General features: G+C 39.3%; 3 protein-coding genes, 1 long non-coding RNA gene and 1 pseudogene across 5 annotated transcripts; 2 read left to right on the top strand and 3 right to left on the bottom strand.

Annotated features, from left to right (window-relative positions):
* The first annotated feature begins 6,724 nt into the window (after positions 1-6,724).
* LOC111468478 lies at positions 6,725-10,688 on the top strand. Of its 2 annotated transcripts, none has more exons than XM_023113731.1 (5): positions 6,725-7,237; positions 8,831-9,127; positions 9,221-9,439; positions 10,036-10,164; positions 10,248-10,688. In XM_023113731.1, the coding sequence occupies exons 1-5, from the start codon at positions 6,968-6,970 to the stop codon at positions 10,452-10,454; spliced, it is 1,122 nt and encodes a 373-aa protein (XP_022969499.1). In that variant the 5' UTR covers positions 6,725-6,967; the 3' UTR covers positions 10,455-10,688. The 2 variants fall into 2 exon arrangements, with proteins under 2 accessions (XP_022969499.1, XP_022969500.1); XM_023113732.1 differs by lacking the exon at positions 6,725-7,237 and adding an exon at positions 8,287-8,694.
* A 1,424-nt stretch (positions 10,689-12,112) lies between these two features.
* Positions 12,113-13,578, bottom strand: LOC111468475 (type III polyketide synthase B-like). The gene is made up of 3 exons (XM_023113726.1): positions 13,352-13,578; positions 12,859-13,270; positions 12,113-12,783 (listed from the first exon to the last, which is right to left on the bottom strand). Exons 1-3 carry the CDS (start codon positions 13,542-13,544, stop codon positions 12,195-12,197), a joined length of 1,194 nt encoding a protein of 397 aa, XP_022969494.1. The 5' UTR covers positions 13,545-13,578; the 3' UTR covers positions 12,113-12,194.
* Positions 13,204-14,935, top strand: LOC111468501. Its single transcript, XR_002714756.1, has 4 exons — positions 13,204-13,502; positions 13,590-13,699; positions 14,179-14,306; positions 14,732-14,935. It is a non-coding gene; the product is annotated as an uncharacterized LOC111468501 (long non-coding RNA).
* Positions 13,811-18,159, bottom strand: LOC111468484 (5'-methylthioadenosine/S-adenosylhomocysteine nucleosidase 2-like). Its single transcript, XM_023113740.1, has 8 exons — positions 17,862-18,159; positions 17,699-17,762; positions 17,011-17,102; positions 16,039-16,145; positions 15,255-15,329; positions 14,942-15,016; positions 14,315-14,407; positions 13,811-14,218 (listed from the first exon to the last, which is right to left on the bottom strand). Exons 1-8 carry the CDS (start codon positions 17,956-17,958, stop codon positions 14,021-14,023), a joined length of 801 nt encoding a protein of 266 aa, XP_022969508.1. The 5' UTR covers positions 17,959-18,159; the 3' UTR covers positions 13,811-14,020.
* A 1,264-nt stretch (positions 18,160-19,423) lies between these two features.
* LOC111468499 lies at positions 19,424-25,324 on the bottom strand (annotated as a pseudogene).
* Between the last annotated feature and the right edge of the window lie 831 nt (positions 25,325-26,155).

The raw sequence follows: 26,155 nt of genomic DNA, 5'->3' as shown, positions 1-26,155 counted from the left end.
ACCTACAACCTTACAAACAAAATAAGATCCATACGTTGAATAAAACGTGTTATCTTGTGCAAAGTTCATTACTTTACGCGTGACAACAAAATTGCCGATATGGCTAGCTTAACTGAGTAAAAAACGTACATTTTAATTAAAATTTGAGTTTTTTCTTCTAAATAATTATATTATAATTTCTTGCTTTACTCGAGTTTTAGGTCAATGAATATAATTAAATAATATAACACAAAGAGTGGAACATAGAAGAATTATCGAACGACTTTCAAATACTTTTGGCTTTATCGGTATGTTACGACTGAGTGAGTGAGGTGGAAAAGTAAAGCTATACGGTTTTACGTTGATTTAATCAAATACTCATGACGTTGTCGGTATGTTACGACCAAGTGAGTGAGGTGAAAAAGTAAAGCTATACAGGTTTATGTCGATTTGATCAAATACTCATGACTTTGTCGGTATGTAAAGTTGTAATAGTCCAAACTCACCATTAATAAATATTGTCCACTTTAGCTTTTAGCTTGTTACGTATGTTGTGAGTCTCACGATTTTAAAACGGTTATATTAGGGAAAGATTTTCACACCCTTATGAGAAATGCTTGGTTCCTCTCTCCAACGGTGTGAGATCTCACAATTCATCTCCCTTAGTGTCTACCTCTGATACAATTTGTAACAGTCAAAGTCCACTACTAGCAGATATTGTCAACTTTGGCTCGTTACGTATTACCATCAACTTCACGATTTTAAAACGCGTCTGTTAGAGAGACGTTTTCACACCCTTATAAGAAATGCTTCGTTCTCCTCTCCAACTAATGTGAGATCTCACAAAAGCTATACGAGTTTACGTTGATTTTATCAAATACTTATAGCTTTATCGGTACGTTACGACCGAGTCACGTGAAAAAGTAAAGCTAGGTTTACGTCGGTTTGATCAAATACTCGATCCAATAAGATTCCTGCAATCTGTCTTATAGATCTTCTAGGAAAAAGATGCAAATGGAAGGTTTAGGATATGTTCAAATTCTAATAAGGTCCTCCACCCACCAAGAAGTGCTTTCCTATAAAGTGTTGGAAAGGAATGGAAAGCCTACTACTCCCAATTGGTAGCCCTTTTAGTAGTGAATCCTTCTTGATCATCCACTTTCCTAGAGTGGTGGAAAACAATGTAGGACATACGACATCTCGAATCAGGTTAAAGTTTTAGTTGACTTTCCCGAGCTCCTCAAAGTCCAAGGTTTGGTCGGGATGATCAGATTGAGCTGTCTATTGTGCAACGAGAGTAAGCTCGTGGAGACCCTGTTCACACATGTCATATATTAAGTGGTGCACTCATGTCCATGACTGTATTTTTCTTTCTTATCTACAAACCGTGGAAGATGGCTAAAGGTTATTTTTTTTCGAGTCTTTCGATTGTAAAGGTTGTAGCTTTCAATCGCTGAACGTTTCGAGTGTCGCACTGCTTTTTATAACACTACACAAAAGTGCATTGCTTTACATCGTACACTCAACGCTTAAACGTGATGTCTTGATCAGGCCACGAGTCGTTCTTTTTCATTCCTACTAATCCGAGCGGAGCCATCGTGGGTGGGTCCATTCTAGTCCAAGTAGGGCCTTTGGATAATACCACTTCAAGGGAAGAAGAATCAGAATCCAAATCCCCCAAAAAAAAGTTTCTATATAAAGCTACACGATTTCGAGCTCAAAGAGAGAGAAAAATTAGAACCATTTTGACACACCTCTGTGGGGCATTTCATCGAACACTTAGCGACATGGGTATTCTGCCGGAGATCATTCATCACGCAAGGCAAATAACTCACCGATCAGCGTCGTCGCATCACCGATCGGGTTGTTCGGATGTTCCGAAAGGCCATTTTGTGGTGTATGTTGGGGAGGAAGAAGATGAGAGGAAGCGATTTGTGGTGCCATTGTCGTACTTGAAGAATCCCCTGTTTCAAGAACTGTTGAGCCAAGCTGCTGAAGAGTTTGGATTTGAGCATCAGGTTGGTAGGATTACGATACCTTGTGCGCACGATCATTTTCTGAGTTTAACTTCTGGATTGAACTGAGCCATATGCTGAAATTGATTAGAACTGGGAATCCATTTGCTAAAAGCTTCAAAAGCTTGAAAATGGTGGAGCTCTGTAAATTAGGGGTTTTAGAGTTTAGCCATTGATGTATTGTTTTGAATCATTAGATCATTAGAATCCGTTCACTTCTATATCATCGTTTGCCATGTTTCGTTAGTGTTCATCGAACCATCGGTCTCGTTTTGTTTATCTTCAACGCCATGTTTGCATACACCCCAGCATTTGACGTTGAGAGGTAGCACATATGGTCCTTCAAAGTTTTAAAAATGTGCTTGTTTTATTCTATCCTCCAACCGACATGCAATCTTATAATCCACCCCTTTGAAGGCCAACGTCCTTATTAGGACTTGTTCTCTTTTCCAATCGATATACGATCTCACTATCCATCTCAGGATCAGGTGCGGATGAGCACATTGAATTATCCATGTAGTTGAGAGCCCTCACAACCTAGACATAACGACGCAATTATCAGGGGTGCCCTCTACCATTGAGCTAATAGTCCGTCCCCCATTCGGACCTNTGGAGCTCTGTAAATTAGGGGTTTTAGAGTTTAGCCATTGATGTATTGTTTTGAATCATTAGATCATTAGAATCCGTTCACTTCTATATCATCGTTTGCCATGTTTCGTTAGTGTTCATCGAACCATCAGTCTCGTTTTGTTTATCTTCAACGTCATGTTTGCATACACCCAAGCCTTTGACGTTCAGAGTTAGCACATATGGTCCTTTTCGAGTTTTCCATTCTAGGTTTCCCCTTAAAGTTTTAAAAATGTGCTTGTTTTATTCTATCCTCCAACCGACATGCAATCTTATAATCCACCCCTTTGAAGGCCAACGTCCTTATTAGGACTTGTTCCCTTTTCCAATCGATATACGATCTCACTATCCATCTCAGGATCAGGTGCGGATGAGCACATTGAATTATCCATGTGGTTGAGAGCCCTCACAACCTAGGCATAACGACGCAATTATCAGGGGTGCCCTCTACCATTGAGCTAATAGTCCGTCCCCCATTCGGACCTNCGATTGTAAAGGTTGTAGCTTTCAATCGCTGAACGTTTCGAGTGTCGCACTGCTTTTTATAACACTACACAAAAGTGCATTGCTTTACATCGTACACTCAACGCTTAAACGTGATGTCTTGATCAGGCCACGAGTCGTTCTTTTTCATTCCTACTAATCCGAGCGGAGCCATCGTGGGTGGGTCCATTCTAGTCCAAGTTGGGCCTTTGGATAATACCACTTCAAGGGAAGAAGAATCAGAATCCAAATCCCCCAAAAAAAGTTTCTATATAAAGCTACACGATTTCGAGCTCAAAGAGACAGAAAAATTAGAACCATTTTGACACACCTCTGTGGGGCATTTCATCGAACACTTAGCGACATGGGTATACTGCCGGAGATCATTCATCACGCAAGGCAAATAACTCACCGATCAGCGTCGTCGCATCACCGATCGGGTTGTTCGGATGTTCCGAAAGGCCATTTTGTGGTGTATGTTGGGGAGGAAGAAGATGAGAGGAAGCGATTTGTGGTGCCATTGTCGTACTTGAAGAATCCCCTGTTTCAAGAACTGTTGAGCCAAGCTGCTGAAGAGTTTGGATTTGAGCATCAGGTTGGTAGGATTACGATACCTTGTGCGCACGATCATTTTCTGAGTTTAACTTCTGGATTGAACTGAGCCATATGCTGAAATTGATTAGAACTGGGAATCCATTTGCTAAAAGCTTCAAAAGCTTGAAAATGGTGGAGCTCTGTAAATTAGGGGTTTTAGAGTTTAGCCATTGATGTATTGTTTTGAATCATTAGATCATTAGAATCCGTTCACTTCTATATCATCGTTTGCCATGTTTCGTTAGTGTTCATCGAACCATCGGTCTCGTTTTGTTTATCTTCAACGCCATGTTTGCATACACCCCAGCATTTGACGTTGAGAGGTAGCACATATGGTCCTTCAAAGTTTTAAAAATGTGCTTGTTTTATTCTATCCTCCAACCGACATGCAATCTTATAATCCACCCCTTTGAAGGCCAACGTCCTTATTAGGACTTGTTCTCTTTTCCAATCGATATACGATCTCACTATCCATCTCAGGATCAGGTGCGGATGAGCACATTGAATTATCCATGTAGTTGAGAGCCCTCACAACCTAGACATAACGACGCAATTATCAGGGGTGCCCTCTACCATTGAGCTAATAGTCCGTCCCCCATTCGGACCTAGCGTTCTTGTTGGCACTCGTTCCCTTTTCCAACTGATGCGAGATCTCACAATCCACTCCTTTTATGAAAAGAGAATTTAACAAAGTTAAAAATTTAAATAGGAGGAGGGAATCAGAAGGCTTTCTTGTCCCTGCCACATCGGTCTTCTAAGCTGACAAGATTTGACCACCGAAAAAGTTCTAAAGCAGTTAGGTCGGTTTCATAACCACTTTGGTCTCGTTTCATAACTAATTTTCTCGTGAATTAATGATCTTCAAAGGTTGTTCCAAATCTAAGAAGCCTGTGTGGTTTTTTTGCTCTGGTAGTGGCAGCTTCTCAAGAATGAGCTACGGCAAATGGAGTTACATGCGTACAATGAGTTAGATCGGGTTAAAGAAATTGTTTGAATCAACTCGAGTTCGTGACCTATGCAACGCGTACAATGAGTTAGATCGGGTTAAAGAAATTGTTTGAATCAACTCGAGTTCGTGACCTATGCAACTCCAATAAAGTTCACAATTCAACCTAATCCCCAACTCCCTATTCCTCAATTAGGTTGTAAGTTTTTTTTTTTTAATTATTTATAAAAAATCTACTTAATGTTACATTAATAAATAAAATCTAGTAAAAATCTAAATTTCAAACATTTATGAGTCACAAAACGTCGCTAATATCGGTTCAAACATCAAATTTTTTTCTTAATCTTTATTATTATAACCCTATTTTTTTATTGGTAGGCTGACCCGATCAAAAAATTATCAATCCGCAAAATAGATTCCAAGTTTTGCTATTTAAAAATTAAACTCAACAAAAAGAAAATAATAATAAAAAAATAACCCGACCTTTATAATTTGGATTAAGTAATTCAGATTGACCAAGTTCTCGAGTCAAATGAATACCCTTTTGTCCATCCATAGTATAAATATAAATGAAAGTTTAATTTTTTTTAAAAAAACTCACTAATATAAATATGTTATTAAACCTTTAATTTTTTTTTAAAAAAAAAAAATTTAATTTATGTAATTTAAAATTTCCCATAATAATATTGGAGAAAATTGTTAGTATTTTGACACGTGGGAGTAATAGGTCACGTGTAGGAGAAGTTTTAGAAGAGTCGTGTGTTCAGCTCCGGCCCAAGCCACTCACCGCCACACGTGTCTCTACCACACACGTACTAGTGGCAAAATAGGAATTCACCATCATGACCATATTCATTTATCTATGACTTACCCTAAAACATTGAAGACTTTATTTTTATGTATAATTTAATATTGCATTATTATATTTTCTCGATTTCTACTTTACAAAAATAATATTATTTTTTATAGCGTTTTTTTAATCTCACCCTTTTGATGATTAAAAATTACAAATACAAAATGTTTAAGCTTTCGTACCTCGTATAACAATTCTCGAACAATCGTAGGCACCAATTTAAAGCAGTATCCATTTGAGAAAAGTATGATCCTGTATTTGAACTTTGAACGGCTGACATGTTTTGGACAGTAGAACGGGGAAAGGGGGAGTTGTGCCCATATACAACCAAGAGTGGTCGAAGTACTTCCTGAAACAAGCACAAAGGTCTGCCTTCCATCCCGCGTTTCCCTGCTTGAGATCCGGGAAAGAAAGGTCAACCACCTTTATTACATTTCACGCTCGGGAATTCATTGATAGTGACTTTACCAGGTTAGAGGTAAAAATAAGCTTCATCTAAAGAGAGGGAAACAACCCACCACCTGATGATTCGACATTTATGATAAATGTTGAAGCTAGGTCAAGCGAAAATACATGTCGGAACTGATCGTAGATAATTTTACGTGAGATTTCTTTTTATCAAAAAAATTCAAATCGAAATTATTAAAAACTTGAAAAAAAAGAAATTTGTAGCTATAAGAAGTTGTCTGAGTTGACAAGAAAGAGTTCATTTGCACGAGTAATAAACCTATGTATTTTCACGAGTCGCCCTTGTGGAGTAAATGAGTTCTTTCAATTTCTCGTATCGTTTGTCGTGGATTAGTACCTCGAAGTTCTATGATAGGCATAAAGAAATCGTCTAAGTAGCAACCACCAAACCAATAGAATCGAAGTTAGCTCAGCTGGTGATTCATAAGCAAGGTAAGTAGGTCTATTACTGGCCGGTTCCGGAACGAAAAGACCTAACGGATTAATCCTTTATCTCGGATCGAAGATGCTAAAGGGGCGGGAATCAAAGTGGGGGCCCTCTCTACGTCTTCGTCTATCTCCTCTAAAATATGCTCGGGTGACTATTTAGTAAAAATAGAATTAATAGAATTTTTAAAAAATTTATTAGACATAAAATAAAAAAAAATTATAAATTAAAAAAAAAAGATAAAAATGCAAGAGTTTGACTAAAATGGTAATTTCACTTATTTTTATTGAAATTTAAATCAGAAATGAAGTTGGTAATATATCAATGGACACGTTTCTTCATCTCTGAAGCTTACAGAAAAAGAAAAATACAGAGAGAAGAAGAAGAAGAAAGTGACGAATCCGTTTGAATTTGTTCCTTCTCGAAGTTGCAGTAATGGCCGAATTCAGTAATCAATGAAGCGTAATCAACCAATTTGATCGCCATTGCCAATAATCTCTCTCTCTCTCACAAGAATCTCAGCAAAAAGCTTGCGCAGTTCACAGGACTTGAGAATCAAAAGCAGAAAAAATTAAATGGATACTGTTTCTTCTTCACCTTCATCATCATCTTCACCATTGAAGCGATCTACCGGACAGATTCTGGACGGTTCAGAAATTATGGAGTTGGTTGCCAACAAACACGTCTTCTCCTCTTTTGTCGACCATAAGTTTCACGAGCTCGACACCGACAAAGACGGCAAGCTTTCTCTCAAAGAGCTTCATCCTGCCGTCGCCGACATTGGTGCTGCTCTTGGCCTTCCTCCTCAAGGCACTTCGCTTGATTCCGATAACATTTACTCTGAGGTTTCCTTTCTTTCTCCTTTTCGTGCAATTTCAGATGGTGTTGTTCTTCTTCTACATTAGGTTTTTTTTTAGATTATATACTGCGGAGATACTTTGATTGGATTCCTTCTGGAATTTCCGAATGCGAATTCCGGAAAACGATAAGAACTGTTCCTTTTGTTATTAATTGCTGTTCCTGTTTTCGTTTAATGATTGTTTTGATCTGAATTGAGTTTTCCATTCTATATAATAAACTCTGTAGAAAGTGGTGTCCGTCTTGTCCCCACTATTTGAGACCATCATTATGGTGTTATTAAATTGGAGGGAAATTTTGTTCATGTTGTTTTCTTGTTTTAACTCTAGCTTTGACAAATTCAATCTAGCTCTAATGATGGATGACAAGGAGATTGATACAAGTTCTTGGTGTTCTTTTTTTGGCTTTGTCCAAACGTGCAATTGGGAGAACATTTTCTGGTTTTGTGAAGTTTTGATGGGACTTATGAGATTATTATTGTTTCTTTTAATATTGTCTGTAATGCTTGTCCTTCCCAAAGATCACTTTTAATTTGATTATGATGACGTGAGATCATACTTGTTGGAGAGGGGACGAAACATTGTTCATAAGGGCGTGAAAATCTCTCCCTATTGGACTATGCCTTCGAGGAGGACATTTGAGGATTCTAAGCTCTCATAGTTTTGCTTTGACCCCAAAAGGCCTCATACAAATAGAGAGAGTATTCCTTGGTTATAAACCCATGATGATTCCCTAAGTTAGCCAATGTGGGACTTTCATCATCCAACAAATGTGTTAGCGGTCGGCTTGGCTGTTACAAATGGTATTAGAGCTAGACACTGGGAGGTGTGCCAGCGAGGGCGCTGGCGCCCAAGGAGACTGGATTGTGAGATCCCACGTTGGTTGGAGAGGGAAACGAAGTATTTTTAATTCTTTATAAGAGTGTGGAAACCTCTCTCTAACAAACATCGTTTTTAAAACTGTGAGGCTGACGACAATGTCTAACAGGGCTAAAACGGACAATATTTGTTAATGGTGGGCTGGGGCTATTACAAAAAGTTTAGTGGATAAAGATGATTTTACTTTCCTTTCCTTTATCTAAAAAATGCAAATTATTAGTTTCCATTTACAGATGCCTTGAGAAGCATCCAGCCTCCGGTCCAACATGGCCGGTGGGTTCATTACTACTTTCTGGATTCCTTTTCAGTTCATCATTTCTTTTCCTTTTTGACTTTTTCCCCCCTTTTTACAAGGTGGAATCTATGGCGAGTGCTTTGAAAACAATATCCCTTTTGATCATTAACAATGTTAGAATTGTCAACATCTGACCTCAATAATAATGAAACAAGTTTTCTGCTCCAATAATTCAGCAAGAGAGTGTTAAAGCTTTTGTTCATAAAACTGTTCTTGTTACCTACTTGTCTTTTGTTGCCAAAATATATTGCAGATTTGCAGTTTTAGGCAGGTTGTGATTCTACTTCTGACTTTGTTTCCTTGAGTTTTGTCAAATATGTCTTCTTTATTGCAAACTGTTTCCATTCTTGTTAGTTCATTCAACAATTTCTGCTCTGGATGGGGTTCTTTCTTTGGCTGGTATGCAGGTATTGAGTGAATTTACACATGGATCAAGAGAGAAGGTAAGCAAGACCGAGTTCAAAGCAGTTCTCTCTGATTTTCTGCTAGGCATGGCTGCCGGGTTGAAGCGAGATCCTATCGTTATACTTCGGATTGATGGAGAAGACCTTCTTGAATTCATCAATGGCCCTGCGTACGAGCCTGAGATGGTCGCCACTTTTTCACAAATCGAGCTACCTGAAGGATCTCTTCGTGATTACATTGTTAAAGCTTTTGAATATCTTACTGTGGAACAAGGGATGCCTCCTCTTTCAGACCCCTGGGTAATTAATTATTTGATCTCTTAGCTGAACTGTGACTGGATTTCTTCATGTTCTAGTAGTTTTATGATTGAATTTGTTCCAACTTTTCATTAGGTTATGAGCGATATTGTCGAACCAGCTTTGGAATTCTGTGCTGCAGCTGAGAATTGGGACAAGCCTGTCTCGCCAGAGACGTTGTTGGAATTCAAGAGAGCGGCGGAGCACGTGGCTCAACGCCTTAAAGAACAGCCTGTTATTGTTGCTCACAGTGAAAACACCTTTGATGGAAGCAGCATAAGAAGATTGATATCCAACAAATTCGAACTTGACAAGGTAATATTGTGAAAAAGCGTAAGCCCACCGTAGATACTGTTCAAAGCAAACAATATCTGGTAGCAGGAGATTTGGGCTGTTACAAATGATATCAGAGCCAGACACCGGACAATGTGCCAGTGAGGACGCTTGGCCCTCAAGAGGGTGGATTGTGAGATCCCACATTGGTTGGAGAGGGGAACGAAACATTTCTTATAAGGGTGTGGAAACCTTTCCCTAATAGACGTGTTTTAAAACCTTCCAGGAAAGCCTAGAAGGGAAAACCCAAAGAGGACAATATCTGCTAGCGGTAGACTTGAGCTGTTACTAATGGTATCAGAGTCAGTCATCGGTCGGAGTAGGGCTAGACCCTCTCCATAGCAGACGCGTCAGTCATCGGTCGGAGTAGGGCTAGACCCTCTCCATAGCAGACGCGTTTTAAAAACCTTGAGGGGGAAGCTCGAAAGGAAAAACCCAAAGAAGACAATATCTACTATCGGTGGGATTGAGTTTATTATATATTGCATCATTGAACTGTTTTCAGTAGTCTTGCTTGATTAAGATTGTTCTTGCATCATGTTCTCTCCATCATCTGTCATAATTTAATCTTGATGCAGTCACTTAACACGGCACTTCGGAGTGTCCCAAAAGATAAAAATGGGAAATTGCCAAAGGAACATCTGCAGTTGGCGCTGGATTTGGTTGCTCCATTAGCCGGTCTACCACCGCTCGGTGCCCTCGACGAGGTTACAAAACAACCAACGATCGTCACTGACATTAACTAATCATCACTGAAACTAACGCTTGATGTCTATAATCTAATCTGCAGATGGACAAGCTGCTTGTTGGTGTATTCAAGATGGTAGATCCGGATGACAGGAAGGCGGTTAAAGAAGACGAGTTCAAGAAACTATTAACTGAGATTCTGGGGGCAGTCATGTTGCAGTTGGAAGGTAATCCAATCTCAGTTTCTTCTAGTTCTGTTGTGCATGAGCCTCTAGCCTGTTCTTCTTCACTTTTGACACCATCCTCTTAGTAAACATATTGAGCAGAGCTGTCTAAGGTAAAAAATGATATACTCCTTTGAATGAATGTATGCATCAGATTTGTTTTATTTTATTATAAAAGATACTTTATATGTATGTGAGCATTTCTTCCCGTTAAAATATCATCACTAGCTCACTAGCTCTATAGGGTCAAGCTTGATAATTGTATGAGCTTATTGTCTATTAAACTTTTTAGGAATAAATTATCCGGCGTATAGGATAAATATCTTTCTACTCTATCACGGTTTTCATCCAAGAAATTCAAGTCGCCTCAATTGGAGCAAATAGAGCAAAGTGTATTAGTATTTTACAGAATGTCTTGTAATCTCTTCTCTACGGGTCTTCATAAAGAGTGCTAGTGTTTCCCACCTAGAGTTTGTTCAATGTATCATTATTCAAAAGAAACTAAATCAAAACTAAATTTTTTGGTAGATTAGCTTGGATCAAGTTTTAAAGAATGTGCTTCATACCTCTCCTCCTTATTATTTGAAAAATTATATTACCCTTTAATATGGTAGGTTCAAATGATTGCTCTTCATATAGTTTGAACTAAAATGATAAGTTCGGTTCTTTTCGAAATTTAACCTAAGTTAGATTTTTTTTTTATTGTTTCCTTTTTACTTTATTAAATCACGTGAGGGAGTGGAAATTAAATCTACGACCTCTTAGAATAAATAGAAATATGTTTGTTGTCGTGCTCAAATTTGTTCGTTAATTATCAATGATGATAAAGACGTTGGGTAGAAGTCTTTCAAGGAGAACTTAATTTTAAAAATAAAAAAGTTCAAATTTTTATCAAAGGAGCCTCTATATATATATATATATATATATATATATTTTCAAAACTTAGCATTAAACCCACTTTTAAAAAGTACAATATAAAAAATTTAAAATTAATTAATTGAAGTAATATTTATGAACTTAATTTTTTAAAAATTAATAATTAAATATTAAATGTTTATGGGGAGGGCGTTAAAGATAATTATTATTATTATTATTATTATTATTTTTTATTTTGTTAACTATTTTTTAAGAATGTTTGTATTTTGAAAATATCACCATAAAAATTGATATATAAATTTAAATCTTATATTTAATAAAACTAAATTTTTAATTTTTCATTTAGTAAAATTTAATTTTTTAGTAAAATTTAATTTTTTAAAAACTATTTGATCTTAACTTTGATGAGACAGATGGATGATGAGAGTCTCATATCGAATAATTTAGGGAAGATTATGAGTTTATAAACAAATGCAAAAAGAACTTGTGCTCAAAGTAACAATCAAAGTGGACAATATTAGAGTGGAGAGTCGTGTTCACAATGCCCTAAATTTAGTCGTGCGAACTTATGCTCAAAGTAGACAATATCATATCATTGTAGAGAGTCGTGTCCATCTAACATGGTATCTTATGGACAATATCGTAGGAAATGATCATGGGTATAAGTCATGAGAGTTTATACTCAAGGTGAAGAATGTCAGACATCGGAATACATTTAATTTCTATAAAAATTAAAGATTTAGAAGTTCATGAAATGAAACATTCGTCAGCATCGAAGAACAGTCCAATTTCGAAGTTTTCGCAGAGGAAAAGGTGAGTGAAGGAGGAAATAGCTTGAAGAAACAAAAAAAGATGAACACAATGATTCTCAAACAAATCATTCCATTAACCTTTCTGAAAGCAGCGTATAACAGAAATCGAAATTTTCAGACTGATAATCCAGACGAAAATTATGCTCCCACGGCAAGATTCCTCGTCAGAATCCCTTCAAACGAAATCCCAGGTCCAAATGCCAGAATCAATCCCCATTCCTCAGTTTCCCCACCACTCATCTTCTTCTTCAAGCTTTCTTCCACCATGTATTCTAGTACGTACACGATCGTGTTACTGCTCGCATTTCCATAGTCCATCAGAGCTCGCCGGCTCGCCGTCAGCTTCTCAGGTAACAATTCGAGTCTCTTCTCTAACCTGCTCAGTATCGCTGGCCCTCCTGGATGTACTGCCCAGAACAGTTTGTTGTATTCTTTTTCTTGCAGCCCAAGTGTTTGAAGAAATGCCTCACAGAAATTTTCGATGTTATCTTCGATTATCTGAGGGAGATCTCTTGCTATTGAGAAGCTAATACCCTCCTCCGACAGTCTCCCGACGATTATGTTCTGGGTATTTGGAATGAATTTCTGGGTTGCTGTCTGGAGCTCAAAGAGTGGCCGTTCAATGCCGAAAACAGGGTCTGTGCCAATTAGCATCGCCCCTGCACCATCCCCAAATAAGGCCACGCCTACCAGATCGTATGGCCGATTTGCACTCGGTGGCTTGTAGCTGCAAAGAAAATGATGTTTATGTTTAAATTCTCAGAACAATAATATGAGCCTTGGCAAGTGTTTAAAGAGTTACCCAATAATGGTGGTTTCAGAGGTGACAAGCAGGACTCTGCTTCCGGGGTTGTTTTCAGCTAAGTCTTTGGCGACTCTAAGGCCTGCCACGCCTCCAGAGCAACCCATGAAGTAAAGCATGAGTCTCTGGGTGTGAGGGCTGAGCCCAAGGCCGCTCGCTAGGAAGAGATCGCCACCAGGTAGGCGAGCTTCACTTGAAGATACATAGACTAAGTGGGTAACGTCTGAAACTGGTCTTCCCCAGTTCTTAATGGCAGCTTGTGAGGCTTCAATGGCCATGTCTGTCACAGCTTTGTTGCATATCTCCAGTCTCTGCTTTATTGTTGCTTGGCCTTCCATTGCTAGCTCTGGGTATTTCTTCAGGATCTCTTCTGACATCACCACGTATCTGGTTTTGACTGTTGTCGTCTTGCCTATGGATTTACAGTACAGGATGACAGTTAATTCAGTTAAAATGAGAAGTTTTACAAGCTCTAGCATTAATCAGTTCTTACAGAGTCGGGTGAGCTTTTGCTTGAGGTCTAAATCATCGCAGCTCGTATCCTTGAAATAGCCCTCGACCAGGTAGTCTTGAGGGACAAGATGGGGAGGGAAGGCCTTCCCAAGTGCCAAGATCGTAGCTCTACCAGAGTTGGCCTTTCCCCTGTAGGCTTCTTGTGCCCCATTTATGTTTTTCATATCTTTCATTTCCAACTTTTCAAAGAAACTTGGGAATCAAACAATTTTTTGCAGTTTGCAGGGACAAGAAAGCTATTAATAAAGTGACACTACCTGTTCATCACCTAGAAAGGTAGTTTGAATGCTCAAACTCTACAATGGAAGGCATGTGATTTGAAAATAAGGTAAGATTTTAGAATGGTAATTAGTTAAGAAGCAGGGGATTCATGTAGGCTGTGCATATTAGTAAGGTATAGATTTGGTTAAAGTGTGTATTTAGTGCTTTTGCAGTACAGTTGAGTCGACATGGTTTGATATCCATCCTCATCATAGTCACATTACAAATACTCAGTGCATGAAAGCACATATAAAAAGAGACAAATCTCACTTGCTACATCGATTTGTTTGCTCAAGCAGGCCGAAAGACATTTTAACGTACAATAAAAAGAGTACACAATATGATTTCCAAAAGTATATATGCTTGGGTATTATTTGACTCTTGTACATTACAGTTCATGAATGCACTTTCCACTGATGAAATGTATAACTTGTGTCACTGCTTCATCCAATGCAGCAGAAACTGTAGCTAAATTCTGCAAGAATTCTTCTGCAGTTGGTTTTTCGCCATCGACGATATCAGTTACAGCTTTTACAAATATTGCAGGAACTTTGAACATATCTGCAACATAGGCAACTGCTGCTCCCTGAAATTCAAAATCAATGAGTTAGAGACTTTGATGAAATTTTGAAGCGAAAGAAATCTATGCCAGTGTCGGCCTTTGCTAACTCCAGGTACCTACCTCCATATCTTTAACTGTGGCATCGTTAGCTATAATTGATGCTTCATCCTGCACAGACATGTCCAGCGAGTCACCAGTTGATAATTTTCCGACCTGATAGAAGAAACGAAACGACTTAGCTGATCAAATATATATTATTCTGCAAACTCGATCATCATGACATTTTCAGAGTGCTTCACTTCATGGACAATGAAAGTGATTTCTTTCCAACTTAGATAGAAGTTGATAACATTGAAAACTGAAAATTTGTAATAAAAACAAACATATCAAGCCCAGTGGCATGCTTCTTGTAGCACATGTTCAACTAATGTTTCAAACAGCAGGAAGATTTCATGCAGTTTCAAATTTAAATTTAACTTCTTGGCTCTGCTTTACATCTATATTCATGTAATGATGCATATGGGTGAAACATTTCAGGTACATCATCGACGTGAAAGCTATTCGAAACGGGAGCTTGAAATATGTTTCAAAGAAAACTAGGAGCCCTTACATCACATTGAAGGTCAGAAGTGACTACCTAATAAGATCGCAGTATCAAAACAAACTAATGCTGTGGATTATCCAACTTAGAGAGAGTAAATATACCATAATGTTAACCCTATTTAAATCTTTCTGAAAGAAATTCACCTTTAGGTCGAGTCCTGCGAGAAGATTCGGTGTTTTCAGTGCTTGCTTCAATCCCACTCCATATAAATCAAAAACCTGTAAAGTACATCTCATACTGATAAAAGAATCCTTTGAGGCAGAATTAAGCAGCAGGAAAATTGAAGCTGTTAATACTCTATCAGACTATCACAAATCACAGCACAAAGTGCTCAACTTGTACATACAAACATGCCATTACGACGTACAAGAAAAGACGATCGACCCGTTAAGTTCAACGATACTTGCAAATTGAAGCATACATTATGCCTCTTCAGCTCTAGAAAATAATACTTACTGGAATAGGTATACGTCTGTCATGGAAGGCACACTCAGATACCAGAAACACATCGCCAATGCTAGCTCCTTTGGCCTGATAGCATGCAACCCAATCATCAGTCAAACGCAAATAAGAGTGACCTTAATCCTTCATAATTGTTTAGTAGGTTAAACTACAAAATAAATCCCAGAATTTTAAAAAGATTCAACAATTGTTGGATTGAGGAACACAACCACAATTCAACGATTTGGAAACAACCACAATTCAACGATTTGAAACATATATAAGGAGGGGGGAGAACATCTGTGAGATCCCACATTGATTGGAGAGGGGAACGAGTGCCAGCGAGGACGTTGGGCTCCAAAATGAGGCTGGATTATGAGATCTTACATCGGTTGGAGAGGGGGAACGAAGCATTCTTTATAAGGGTGTGGAAACTTCTCCCTAGCAGACACGTTTTAAAAACCTTGAGAGAAAGTCCGAAAGGGAAACCTAAAGAGGATAATATCTGCTAGTGGTGGGCTTTGGCTGTTACAACATCACTAAGATTGAGTGCTGAATGTCACAAATAGTGTTCAAGGGAGAGAAAAAGAAGATCAAAAGGAAAGACGATGAAAACCCCAAAAAAGAGATTAACATGTCCCATGAAGGAAACACTAGTCTGATGCTCTTTTTTTAACTTTGAATCAAGGTTAAAAGAACAAATCTGTGTAGCAAGGCAGCAATATATGCATGATAAAGAAAAAAATGGTTTTAACACTGAAGCCTTAAAAATAGATTGCTATCAAAGATATACACATACCTTAAAACCACCGGCAGTGCCTGCATTGATGATCAGGTCTGGTTGCAATGCTTGGATAGAAGCATAGGTTACGAGCGAAGCAGAAATCGTGCCGACACTATCAACTCCTGAGAGGTAACTTGAACTTCAGAAACAGATAGCTTACATTGTAACTTCTATTTTGAACACATTATCAAAAAAAAGGTGAAGAACAAAGAAGAACATGGAACTAACAGAAACAGTCAAAACACAAGGATATAGCAACAGATGATTATTCCAAAATGATGAAAGAAACGAATCTGGTTGTATGATGCTAATGAAGCAATGTCTAAAAACACCCAAAGCCAAGTTAACAATTGGATTATGAGATCCACGTCGATTGGAGAGGGGAATAAGTGCCAGTGAGGACGCTGGCCCTGAAAGGGGATGCATTGTGAGGTCCCACATCGGTTGGAGAGAGGAACAAAGCATTCTTTAAAAGGGTGTAGAAACCTCTCCCTAGCAGACACGTTTAAAAAACCTTGAAAGGAAGCCCGAAAGGGAAAACCTAAACAGGACAATATTTGCTAGTGGTAGCTTGGACCGTTATTTTTTAAAAAGTTAACGCTCTAGTACTAAAGATATAAATTCAGGTATCCAGCACGTAAAGAAGCGTTGAGTACACAAAGACGTCATAAAAACTAAACTTGATATCTATACTTCATAGGTAAGATCATAATAAGCACCTAAGTTGCAGCCATAGCTAGCCAATCTGAACCAGATCATGTAATAAAGGGATTCAAAAAGAAACCTAGCTCAACTATCAAAAGAAGGCATGCCAGAGATTAAATGTAATCAGGTGTATCAAACAGAGCTTGAACAGAACCTGTGGGGATGCTAAAGGTCAGTTTATGAAATGCATTACAAATCGTTAACATTAGTAGTCCATGGAGATCCTCCACTGAAAGATATGAATCAAAGAAAACAAGGTGATTCGAGATAAATTATCCATACCCAATGCTGAATCCTTTCCAGGCCAAATTAAATTAATTTGAAGATCTTTGTACATCCCATGATAACGAACCCACGGAACCTCCTTTGGAAACCTGCACAATCAAGCCCTTGATATAAAAAAGAAGAACGAAGCCATACCAAGAACCAAGAAAAATCTTCAAGTAGGAATCACGACTCCCTACAATGGTATGATATTTGTCCACTTTGAGCATAAGCTCTCATGTTTTGCTTTTGGTTCCCCAAACGGCCTCATACCAATGAAAATGTATTCCTTACTTATAAACTCATGATGAACACCTTAATTAGCCGATGTAGGATTTCGCTCCCAACAATCTTCAACAATCCTCCCCTCGAACAAAGTACATCATAGAGCCTCTCATGAGGCCTACGGAGCCCTCGAAGCTTCCCCTTAATCAAGCACGACTCCTTCTTTGGAGCCCTCGAACAAAGTACACCTTTGTTCAACACTTGAGTCACTTTTGACTACACTTTCGAGACTCACAACTTTGTTCGACATTTAAAAATTCTATTCACATGGTTAAGTTAAGGGCATGACTCTGATATTTATAAACTCATGATCAATCTCTTAGTTAGTCGGGACTCCTCTCTCAACAATCCTCAACAAAAATGGATAGAACACCAACCAGACTAGCAAGTCAGAGCATCAAGGTTGAACAAAATAACTTACACAGAGTTATGATCTTCGGAAAGCTGAAACTTCTCCACCAAAGGAAGCGCTTCGGTCTGCATAGCTGAATCGCCAAATCACAACCCAACAGTCGAAATCCCAACTGAGAAAGTAAACATAAAGTATATACAAAAAAAATCACTCAAATACGAAGATGGATTACCGATTATGATGAGAATAGATGAAATTGGGCGGTTGCTGTGAGTCTGAGAATCCATGTAATCCTCTGCAGAGCTCGGAATGTCCTGGGGAAGAGTCATGGTGATCTTGGCTATCAATGGTCGAGACTATTTAGCAATTTAAAGGACAATCAAGGGACTTGCAAACGACTAATGGGTAGAAAATTTGCGAAAATGGTATAGAACGTGGCAAAAGAGTCTCTGTAAAACAGCCTCCAACGGCGGCTGTTTCAAAAGCGAGGTGCCTTTTTTTTTCTCTTCCCCTCTTTGCTAGGGATTTCAGTTATTTGAAACTTGGAATTTCAATATCCAATGATTTTCGTGGTTTGAATTCATTTTGGCTGTTTGATGGGGAAAATAATAATAATAATAATAATAATAATAATAATAATAATAATAATAATAATAATAAAATTATTTTAGTATTATCTATAATTAAATAAATTTAAGTATGCCCCGGATGACAGTCAGTTTGCTAATTTAGGGATTGATCATGGGTTTATAAGTAAAGGATGTATCTTCATTGTTATGAGGCTTTTTGGAGATGCCCAAAGCAAAATCATGAGAGTTTATACTCAAAGTGGACATTATTATACAATTGTGGAGATATGTGATTCCTAACATGGTATCAGATTCATACCCTTAATGTAGTCATATCAATCAAATTCTAAAGTGTTGAACAAAGTCAAAAGTGACTCATATGTCGAACAAAAGGTGTATTTTGTTCGAGGGCTCTAGAGAAAGGATTCGAGCCTCGATTAAGGGGAGGTTGTTCGAAGACTACATAGACCTCAGGGGAGACTTCATGGTGTACTTTGTTCAAGGGGAGGATGGTTGGGAGGGAGTCCCACAAATTGACTAAAAATGACATCACAGGCGTATTAAACGAATGAAATTTAGATATGGATAGAATATAATGAACTAGAGCCACTTTGAGGTTCTCTATGAAATGAGGCATGGAACGGAGTCCCTATAAAAAAGTTTCGGGGGAGTTAGGAAGGAAACGTCGGATTTTGGGCCGACGTGGGTATTGGGTTTCTAAATGTATGTGCGCAACTAATTAAACACAGCCACGTGGAGAGATTTGATTGGTGGCAATGTTGTGGAGACTCGGAGGGCAATTGACACATGGGACTTTGCCTTGACGTTGATTTGAAAATTATTGATTTGATATACTAAGATATTTATTTGGAGTGGTGAAATTACACTTAAAACCCTAATTTTACCCAATTTTACCCAATTTTTTTTAGTAGTTTGCTGTAAATAATTAGGTCACATGTTTAAATCAAATATTGTAATTTATACACTTTACTACAAATTTTAAACTTACCGTTAATAAGAGAGACTAAGTTCTACATTACTGAAAGCCGTTAAGGTCGAGGTGTAAACCCTAAAAGCCTTCAATACTTTGAGAGACCGAGCATAGTATCCTTTTAAAAAAAAAATGCATTGAAGAGAATCCATCTTGTAGTTTTGTATTTCATTCTATATTTGATCTACCTCAACCAAAACGAGAAAAACTCAAAGCAACGGTAAAAGAGTCGGTCTAATCAGTTAATAGTATAGCTCTATCTTTCTCGAATATAAATATTTAACAATTAGCCCGAACAAGATGATACCTCATTTGGGTTTGCCATAATATTTATCAATCCACGACCCACTCCCACGAAAACTCACTAAATAGGTTGGATTGGTGATGGCAGAGGAAGCCCGTGCGAAAAAGAGAGATCTTTTAACATTTACAATGCATAGCCAACCAGCCAATCAACCCAAGCTATGCTTTCACCAAAACAAAAAGGCCAAAAAGAGGAGAATGGAGAGGGTTTGCTTAGAACTCCCATTTGGTAGCATTGGGAAGGTGTCTGGTAAAGGCATCTGACAGTAATCTCCATTGAAATAAACTCTTCTTGGAAGCGCCCAACCATTGCTTAATGTGAATGATTCTAAGTCTTTTTCAAGAACAATCTCTGTTGTCACATGCCCCACATTGATATCAGTGGATTGCACAAGCTCTGTGTTGTAATACTCAATGCCCCAAAAGACAGCCAACTCGCCTGCAAACACACGACAAATCTGTGAGAGTCCCACATTGGTTGGGGAGGATAACAAAACACTCTTTATAAGGGTGTGGAAACCTTTCCCTAGCAGACGCGTTTTAAAGCCTTGAAGGGAAGCCTAAAAAGGAAAGTCAAAAGAGTACAATATCTGCTAGCGGTGGATTTGGGTATCAGAGCTAGATATCGGACGATGTGTCAGCCTTCTCACTAGTCTCCGAAGGGGGTAGATACAAGACAGTGTGTCAGTAAGGACGCTGGGCCCTAAAAGGGGTGGATTGTGAGAGTTCCACATTGGTTGGGGAGGAGAACAAAACAACCTTTATAAAAGTGTGGAAACCTTTCCCTAGCAAACGCGTTTTAAAGCCTTTGAGGGGAAGCCCAAATAGAACAATATCTGCTGGTGGATTTGGGTCGTTACAAATGGTATCAGAGTCAGACATCAACGTTGTGCCAGTAAGGACGCTGGCCCCCAAAGGGGGGTGGATTTGTCGGAGGGTCCCACATCGATTGGGAAGGAGAATGAAACAACCTTTATAAGCCTTATAAGTGGAAACCTTTCCCTAGCAGACGCGTTTTAAAGCCTTAAGGGGAAGCTCGAAAGGGAAAGCCAAAAAAGAACAATATCTGCTAACGGTGGATCTGGGTTGTTACAAAATCTGTGTCAAAACATTGCTTCAACCGGTTTGATAATGTCATTGTTTAACCGTGTCGAAACGTTGTAGAAGAAGAAATATGTAATGTACCTCCAAATCTGAAGGATGGAAGTTGTGAGCTATTGAAACTAAATGCTTCTGTTGATTGTTTGAAGCCTGGATGGTGTACTAGGATGTTCCAGTTTGAGTAGTTTCTGTTGTAGTTGTAGTTGGAAACTGTGAGTTTCACCCTCCAATGGTCGATATAGTTCGTCATAACATGCCAATGCACCCGAACCGGGCACATGTGGTCCGAGCACTGTACTGCGGCGAGATTGTTAGAAGAATCCGTGGTCGATAATTGGTATTCTTGTCTGGTGTCAAGAGAAACATGATAGCTTGTTACAAGAAAATGTACGAGTCAAATAGAGAAGAGAATATGAATAGGGCGGTTTGCTTGGGCATCTGCACAACAACACTCGTAACAACCGTAATATAGTACCGATATACAATGCTGCTAGACTTCGCCCTTGCACTCGTTGTGACCACATATTCCCAATTATTCTCTTAAAACATTGGGCTGCAAGTGTAACAGCCCAAGCCCAGCAAGTGTAACAGCCCAAGCCCACCGCTAGCAGATATTATCCTCTTTGGGTTTTACCTCAAGGTTTTAAAACGCGTCTACCAAGGAAAGGTTTCCACACCCTTATAAGGAATGTTTGTTTCCCTCTCCAACCAATGTGGAATCTCACAATCCACCCCCTTGGGGTCCAACGTCCTCGCTGGCACACTGTTTGATGTCTGGTTCTGATACCAATTGTAACAGCTCAAGCCCACTATTAACAGATGTTGTCCTCTTTGTGCTTTTCCTCAAGGTTTTAAAGCACGTCTACTAGGGAGAGGTTTCTACACCCTTATAAGAAATGCTTTGTTCCCCTCTCCGACCAATGTGGGATCTCACAATCCACCCCCTTGGGACCCAATGTCCTCGCTGGCACGCCGTTTGGTGCCTGGCTCTGATACTATTTGTAACAGTCAAAGCCCACCTCTAGCATATATTGTTCCCTTTAGGCATTCCCTCTAAGGTTTTACAACGCGTCTACTAGGGAGAGATTTCCACACCCTTATAAGGAATGCTCTGTTCCCCTCTCCAACCAATGTGGGATCTCACAATCCACCTCTTTGGAGCCCAGCGTCCTTAATGGCACACTGTTCGGTGCATGACTCTGATACCATTTGTAACATCCCAAGACCACCGCTAGCCGATAATATCCTCTTTGGGCTTTCCCTCAAGATTTTAAAATGCGTCTAGGAGAGGTTTCTACACCCTTGTAAGGAATGCTTCGTTCTCCTCTCGTGGGATCTCAACTGATTAATGAATGTCACAAGTGGACCAAAAATCCCTCGCATGGCAGTTAAAAATGAGCTAGCAAATACCTTGTACATTGAACAGAGCTTTTGTTTTCCTTTCTGCAACCACAGCGGCATGTAGGACAGGGTGTGATGGATGGATTGTAAAAAGTTGAGAGTGAGACACAACAGAGTGGTGTCTTGTTCGCCACAAACATGGACTAAGTACATGTTGACTTCCATGTTCCTGCAAAAACCAGTAGTCAAGCTTCTGCTTTAAGGTTTTGGTCGAAGTTTTCTCCAAGATAAAGAGATGGGTTTTTCCTTTTACTGACAAAACAGCTTCAGACACAAAGCATAAAGAGAAACATGAAATCTAGTAAGAGATCACACGTCACTCAGGTCCCTTTCCAAGCCTTTAAACATTCTATGGGTCGTCGACTTCTGCTTATAATAAGCCTGAGTCCAAGCCCACAGCAAACAAACATTCTCCTCTTTGTGCTTTTTCTTTCGGGCTTTCCCTCAAGGTTTTTAAAACGCGTCTATTAGGGAGAGGTTTCCACACCCTTATAAGGAATGTTTCGTTCTCCTCCCCACCCAATGTGGAATCTTACAATTCACCCCTCTTCAGGGCCCAATGTTCTCGCTGGCACTAGTTCCCTTCTCCAATCGATGCGTGACCTCCCACAATCCAACTCCTCTGGGGGGCCAGTGTCTAGTTCTGATACTATTTTTAACAACCCAAGCCCACCGCTAACAGATATTATCTCTTTGGACTTTCCCTTTTGTAAGGGTGTGAAAACCTCACCCTAGCCGACCGTTTCAAAACCCTGAAAGAAAACCCCAAAGTAGACAATATCGGCCAGCGGTGAGCTAGGACCGTTACAAGAATAGACTCCAAAAAACTATGAATTTGATATCATGAAAGCGATTGGGTAGCATACAAGAGTTGGATTCAAACATGGAATCAGCAGACTGTGCCATTCTTTTGGGCACTTGGGCAATTTCCAGTGCCAAAAGGCAATGTAAATTCATTTGAAGTACTTACTAAAAACCTGAACTTGTCTTTTGCCATCAATGACAGAAGAAACGGTTGGATGAGCGTCCAAAATTGGGCTGCAAGTGTAACCAAGACCAGGCGCCTTGAGTGTAACATTGGCCGGTGGTTGCTCATGGCCATCTTCATCCATACTCCCAACTGAAATTTCAAACGAAGAGAAAGACTTGGAAGGGTCCACAGCCCAAGCAGAAAGAACCCCACCGCGGCAGCAACCCTCCGATCGGTTTTCGGGCGATGCCTCTGGCATGAGATCAAGAATGACAGGGCTCTCTTCACAGGAATGTGGAGTGTCAAACTTAAACAACGAGCAATTCCCCTGTTTAGTTGCAAAAGCTCCACTCATTGACCAGATGACTTCACCCCTCGTCCATGTCCACCCCAGCTTCCAACCCGGCTTCTCCACGTGTCGGAACTGATAGTAGTTTTGGACAGTGACCCTCCCCTGAGAATGACATGTTGGTGAGAAAGTTCATAGCTTTCCTATCTTCTAGATAAACCCAAATGATGAAAACCAGTGAAAATTGCACAAACTAACTTGAATGATAGGTATTGTTGTAATTACCCTGGAACTTTAAGTTGAACTTATAACTCTGTTTGGTTTAGTAGTTCCAAACAACACTGGATGTGAGATCCCACATCGGTTGGATAGTGGAACAAAGCATTTCTTATAAGGGTGTGAAAACCTCTCCCTAGCAGACGCGTTTTAAAAACTATGAGGTTGACGGTGATGCGTAACGGGCTAAAGGGGACGATATCTACTAGAGGTAGACTTGGGCTGTTACAAATGCTATCAGAGCTAGTCATCGGGTGGTGTGCTAGCGAGAACGCTGGCCCTCAAGGGGAGTGGATTGTGAGATCCCACACCAGTTGGAGAGGGAAATGAGACATTATTTATAAGGGTGTGGAAACCTCTCCCTAGCAGACGCGTTTTAAAAACCGTAAGGCTAACGACGATACGTTATAGGCCAAAGCGGACAATATCTACTAACGATGGACGTGGATTGTATGCTATGATAGAACAAAGAACAAAGAAGACATCTTCAAGAAAGAGACATGAAAACTTGTCCCATTAGTGGGAGTGAATGAATCCAATTGAATTGTTTGTTTTGAGTATTGAAGGCATCTGAGATGAAAAGCAATAGTGATGGCTTGACTCTTAGATAGTTGACATGGTTGCTAGTGACTTCTAGCAGGGAGTCGCCTACCTGAAAAAGCTAAAAGCACACGGACGGTCGATCACAGGGTACGTTTTACAAATCTTAGCGCTAATTCTTTCTATCAAAGAACGAGAAACTCCAGGCCGGTTAAGGATTTAAGGCCTAATTTGGGGTTAGTTTCATTATGAGTTGCTTCTAGTTGAGTAATAATGTCATTGATCCATTGTAAATTTGGAGGATAATTGCTCAAATTAGAAGATCGTGTTGAGGATTGTTGGGAGAGGAGCCTTCATCGGCTAGTTAAGAGGTTGATCATGAGTTTATAAGTAAGGAATACTATCTCCATTGATATGAGATCTTTTGGGGAAACCACCATGAGAACTGATGCTAAAAGTGGACAATATCATACCGTTGTGGAGGTATGTGGTTCCTAACATGGTACCAGAGCCATGTCTTTTAACTTAGCCAGGTTCATAAAATCCTCAAATGTCGAACAAAGAAGTTGTAAGCCTCAAAGGTGTAAACAAAAGTGACTCAAGTGTCGAACAAATGGTGTGTTTTGTTCGAGGGCTCCAGAGAAAGAGTCGAGTTTTGATTAAGAGGAGGTTCTTCGAGGGCTCCATAACCCTCAGGGGAGACTTTATGGTGTACTTTGTTCGAGGAGAGGATTGCTAGGAGATGAGTCCCACACTAGCTACGTAAGGAATACTATCTCCATTGGTACGAGCTCTTTTGAGGAAACTAAAAGCAAAGTCATGAGAACTTATGCTCAAAGTGAACAATATCATACCATTATAGAGAGTCGTGGTTCTTAGAAGTTCCAACTTACTAAATCAACAAACTCTAAATCTTTGCAAGGACGACTTTCATGTATAGGCTAAGCACAAACATTAAACTCACCACGTATCCACGAGTCGTCCAAGTTCGAATATCATAAGTAATCGTAACATTTCCATTAGGATCCAAGGGATCAAAACAACCTGCAGCACAAACACATGGATCAAGACTTTGGTTATGAATAGACAGCAAAAAGAAAGGCATATTATCCCCACAAAAATTGAATCCAAAGAAAGCTAGAAAGATGCCTGCCAAATAACAGCACATAGCTACCAAGAACAAACAAAGAACTGAAGGAGAAGGGCTTGCTTCCATTTTGTTTGTCTGAACCCAAATCAAACCCTGACCCAGTTGACATTTTGTTTGTCTAATGTCTAAAGAAGAAGCCTTACCCTAACCCCACATGGGTTTCAGAATCTAGAAAACTCCATCCCCATCTTATCCAAAAGCTTATATTCAAACAAGATATTCTAGGAAACATCTATTGGTCGGTCTAACCTTTGGAGAGACCAAGTGTCGTGGTCGGAGCTCCATTGCAGCAGGAGACAGTAGATGTTTGGAAGATGATGCTTGTCGTGTTTCAGCTGTAGATGCCGGTCGGGATCGGGATTGGGGATTTCAAGAAACATGTGTGTCTTGTTTTCATGGTTTATGCTGATTCGAAGTCAGCTTAGGCCATTATGCTCTGTTTATGGATTTATACAAATAACTTCCTCTTAAGAAACCCTATTTCGACGCTTTCCCGAGCACACTCGATCGGGATTGTTTCGAATCACAAATTTCTATAATTGTATGATATTGTCTACTTTGAGCATAAGCTCTCATGACTCCTCAAAAGGACCCGTGCCAATACAGATATAATTCTTACTTATAAATCTATGATCATCTCTTAATTGGCCAATGCGAGACTTTTCTCCTAACAATTTTCAATAGGTTTAGAGTCTTACAATCGAGCGATAAAGTAGAAGTGAAACTAGATAAGTTATTTATGACTTGAGCTAAAAAAACATCGCACATGTAGTGAGGATGACGATATTTTACTTCGATGAGCTTGCCATTGCGGGAGGGAAATGAGTACTCACTTTAGAAGCTATTTAGTTTTAATGGATCAATATGATAAAAAAGAACATAAAAATTCGAGTAGCTTTAGACACGCTAATTCTTCTCGGATAACATCATCATTTA

Source organism: Cucurbita maxima, unplaced genomic scaffold (genome assembly GCF_002738345.1).
Source record: "Cucurbita maxima cultivar Rimu unplaced genomic scaffold, Cmax_1.0 Cma_Scf00036, whole genome shotgun sequence".
Lineage (NCBI taxonomy): Eukaryota > Viridiplantae > Streptophyta > Magnoliopsida > Cucurbitales > Cucurbitaceae > Cucurbita > Cucurbita maxima.
This window is presented reverse-complemented; position numbering and strand designations above follow the sequence as displayed.

What these genes read in the sequence shown, in the direction of transcription:
- LOC111468478 (XM_023113731.1), top strand. Translation starts at nt 6,968, where the DNA reads ATGGATACTGTTTCTTCTTCACCTTCATCATCATCTTCACCATTGAAG. An exon ending in CCGATAACATTTACTCTGAG is followed by an intron (nt 7,238 to 8,830) that starts GTTTCCTTTCTT and finishes GCTGGTATGCAG; the next exon opens with GTATTGAGTGAATTTACACA. An exon ending in CTCCTCTTTCAGACCCCTGG is followed by an intron (nt 9,128 to 9,220) that starts GTAATTAATTAT and finishes ACTTTTCATTAG; the next exon opens with GTTATGAGCGATATTGTCGA.
- LOC111468484 (XM_023113740.1), bottom strand. Translation starts at nt 17,958, where the DNA reads ATGACTCTTCCCCAGGACATTCCGAGCTCTGCAGAGGATTACATGGAT. An exon ending in ATCTATTCTCATCATAATCG is followed by an intron (nt 17,763 to 17,861) that starts GTAATCCATCTT and finishes TTGGCGATTCAG; the next exon opens with CTATGCAGACCGAAGCGCTT. An exon ending in TCCGAAGATCATAACTCTGT is followed by an intron (nt 17,103 to 17,698) that starts GTAAGTTATTTT and finishes TTGATTGTGCAG; the next exon opens with GTTTCCAAAGGAGGTTCCGT.
- LOC111468475 (XM_023113726.1), bottom strand. Translation starts at nt 13,544, where the DNA reads ATGAAAGATATGAAAAACATAAATGGGGCACAAGAAGCCTACAGGGGA. An exon ending in GCAAAAGCTCACCCGACTCT is followed by an intron (nt 13,271 to 13,351) that starts GTAAGAACTGAT and finishes GTAAATCCATAG; the next exon opens with GCAAGACGACAACAGTCAAA. An exon ending in TCTGAAACCACCATTATTGG is followed by an intron (nt 12,784 to 12,858) that starts GTAACTCTTTAA and finishes TTTTCTTTGCAG; the next exon opens with CTACAAGCCACCGAGTGCAA.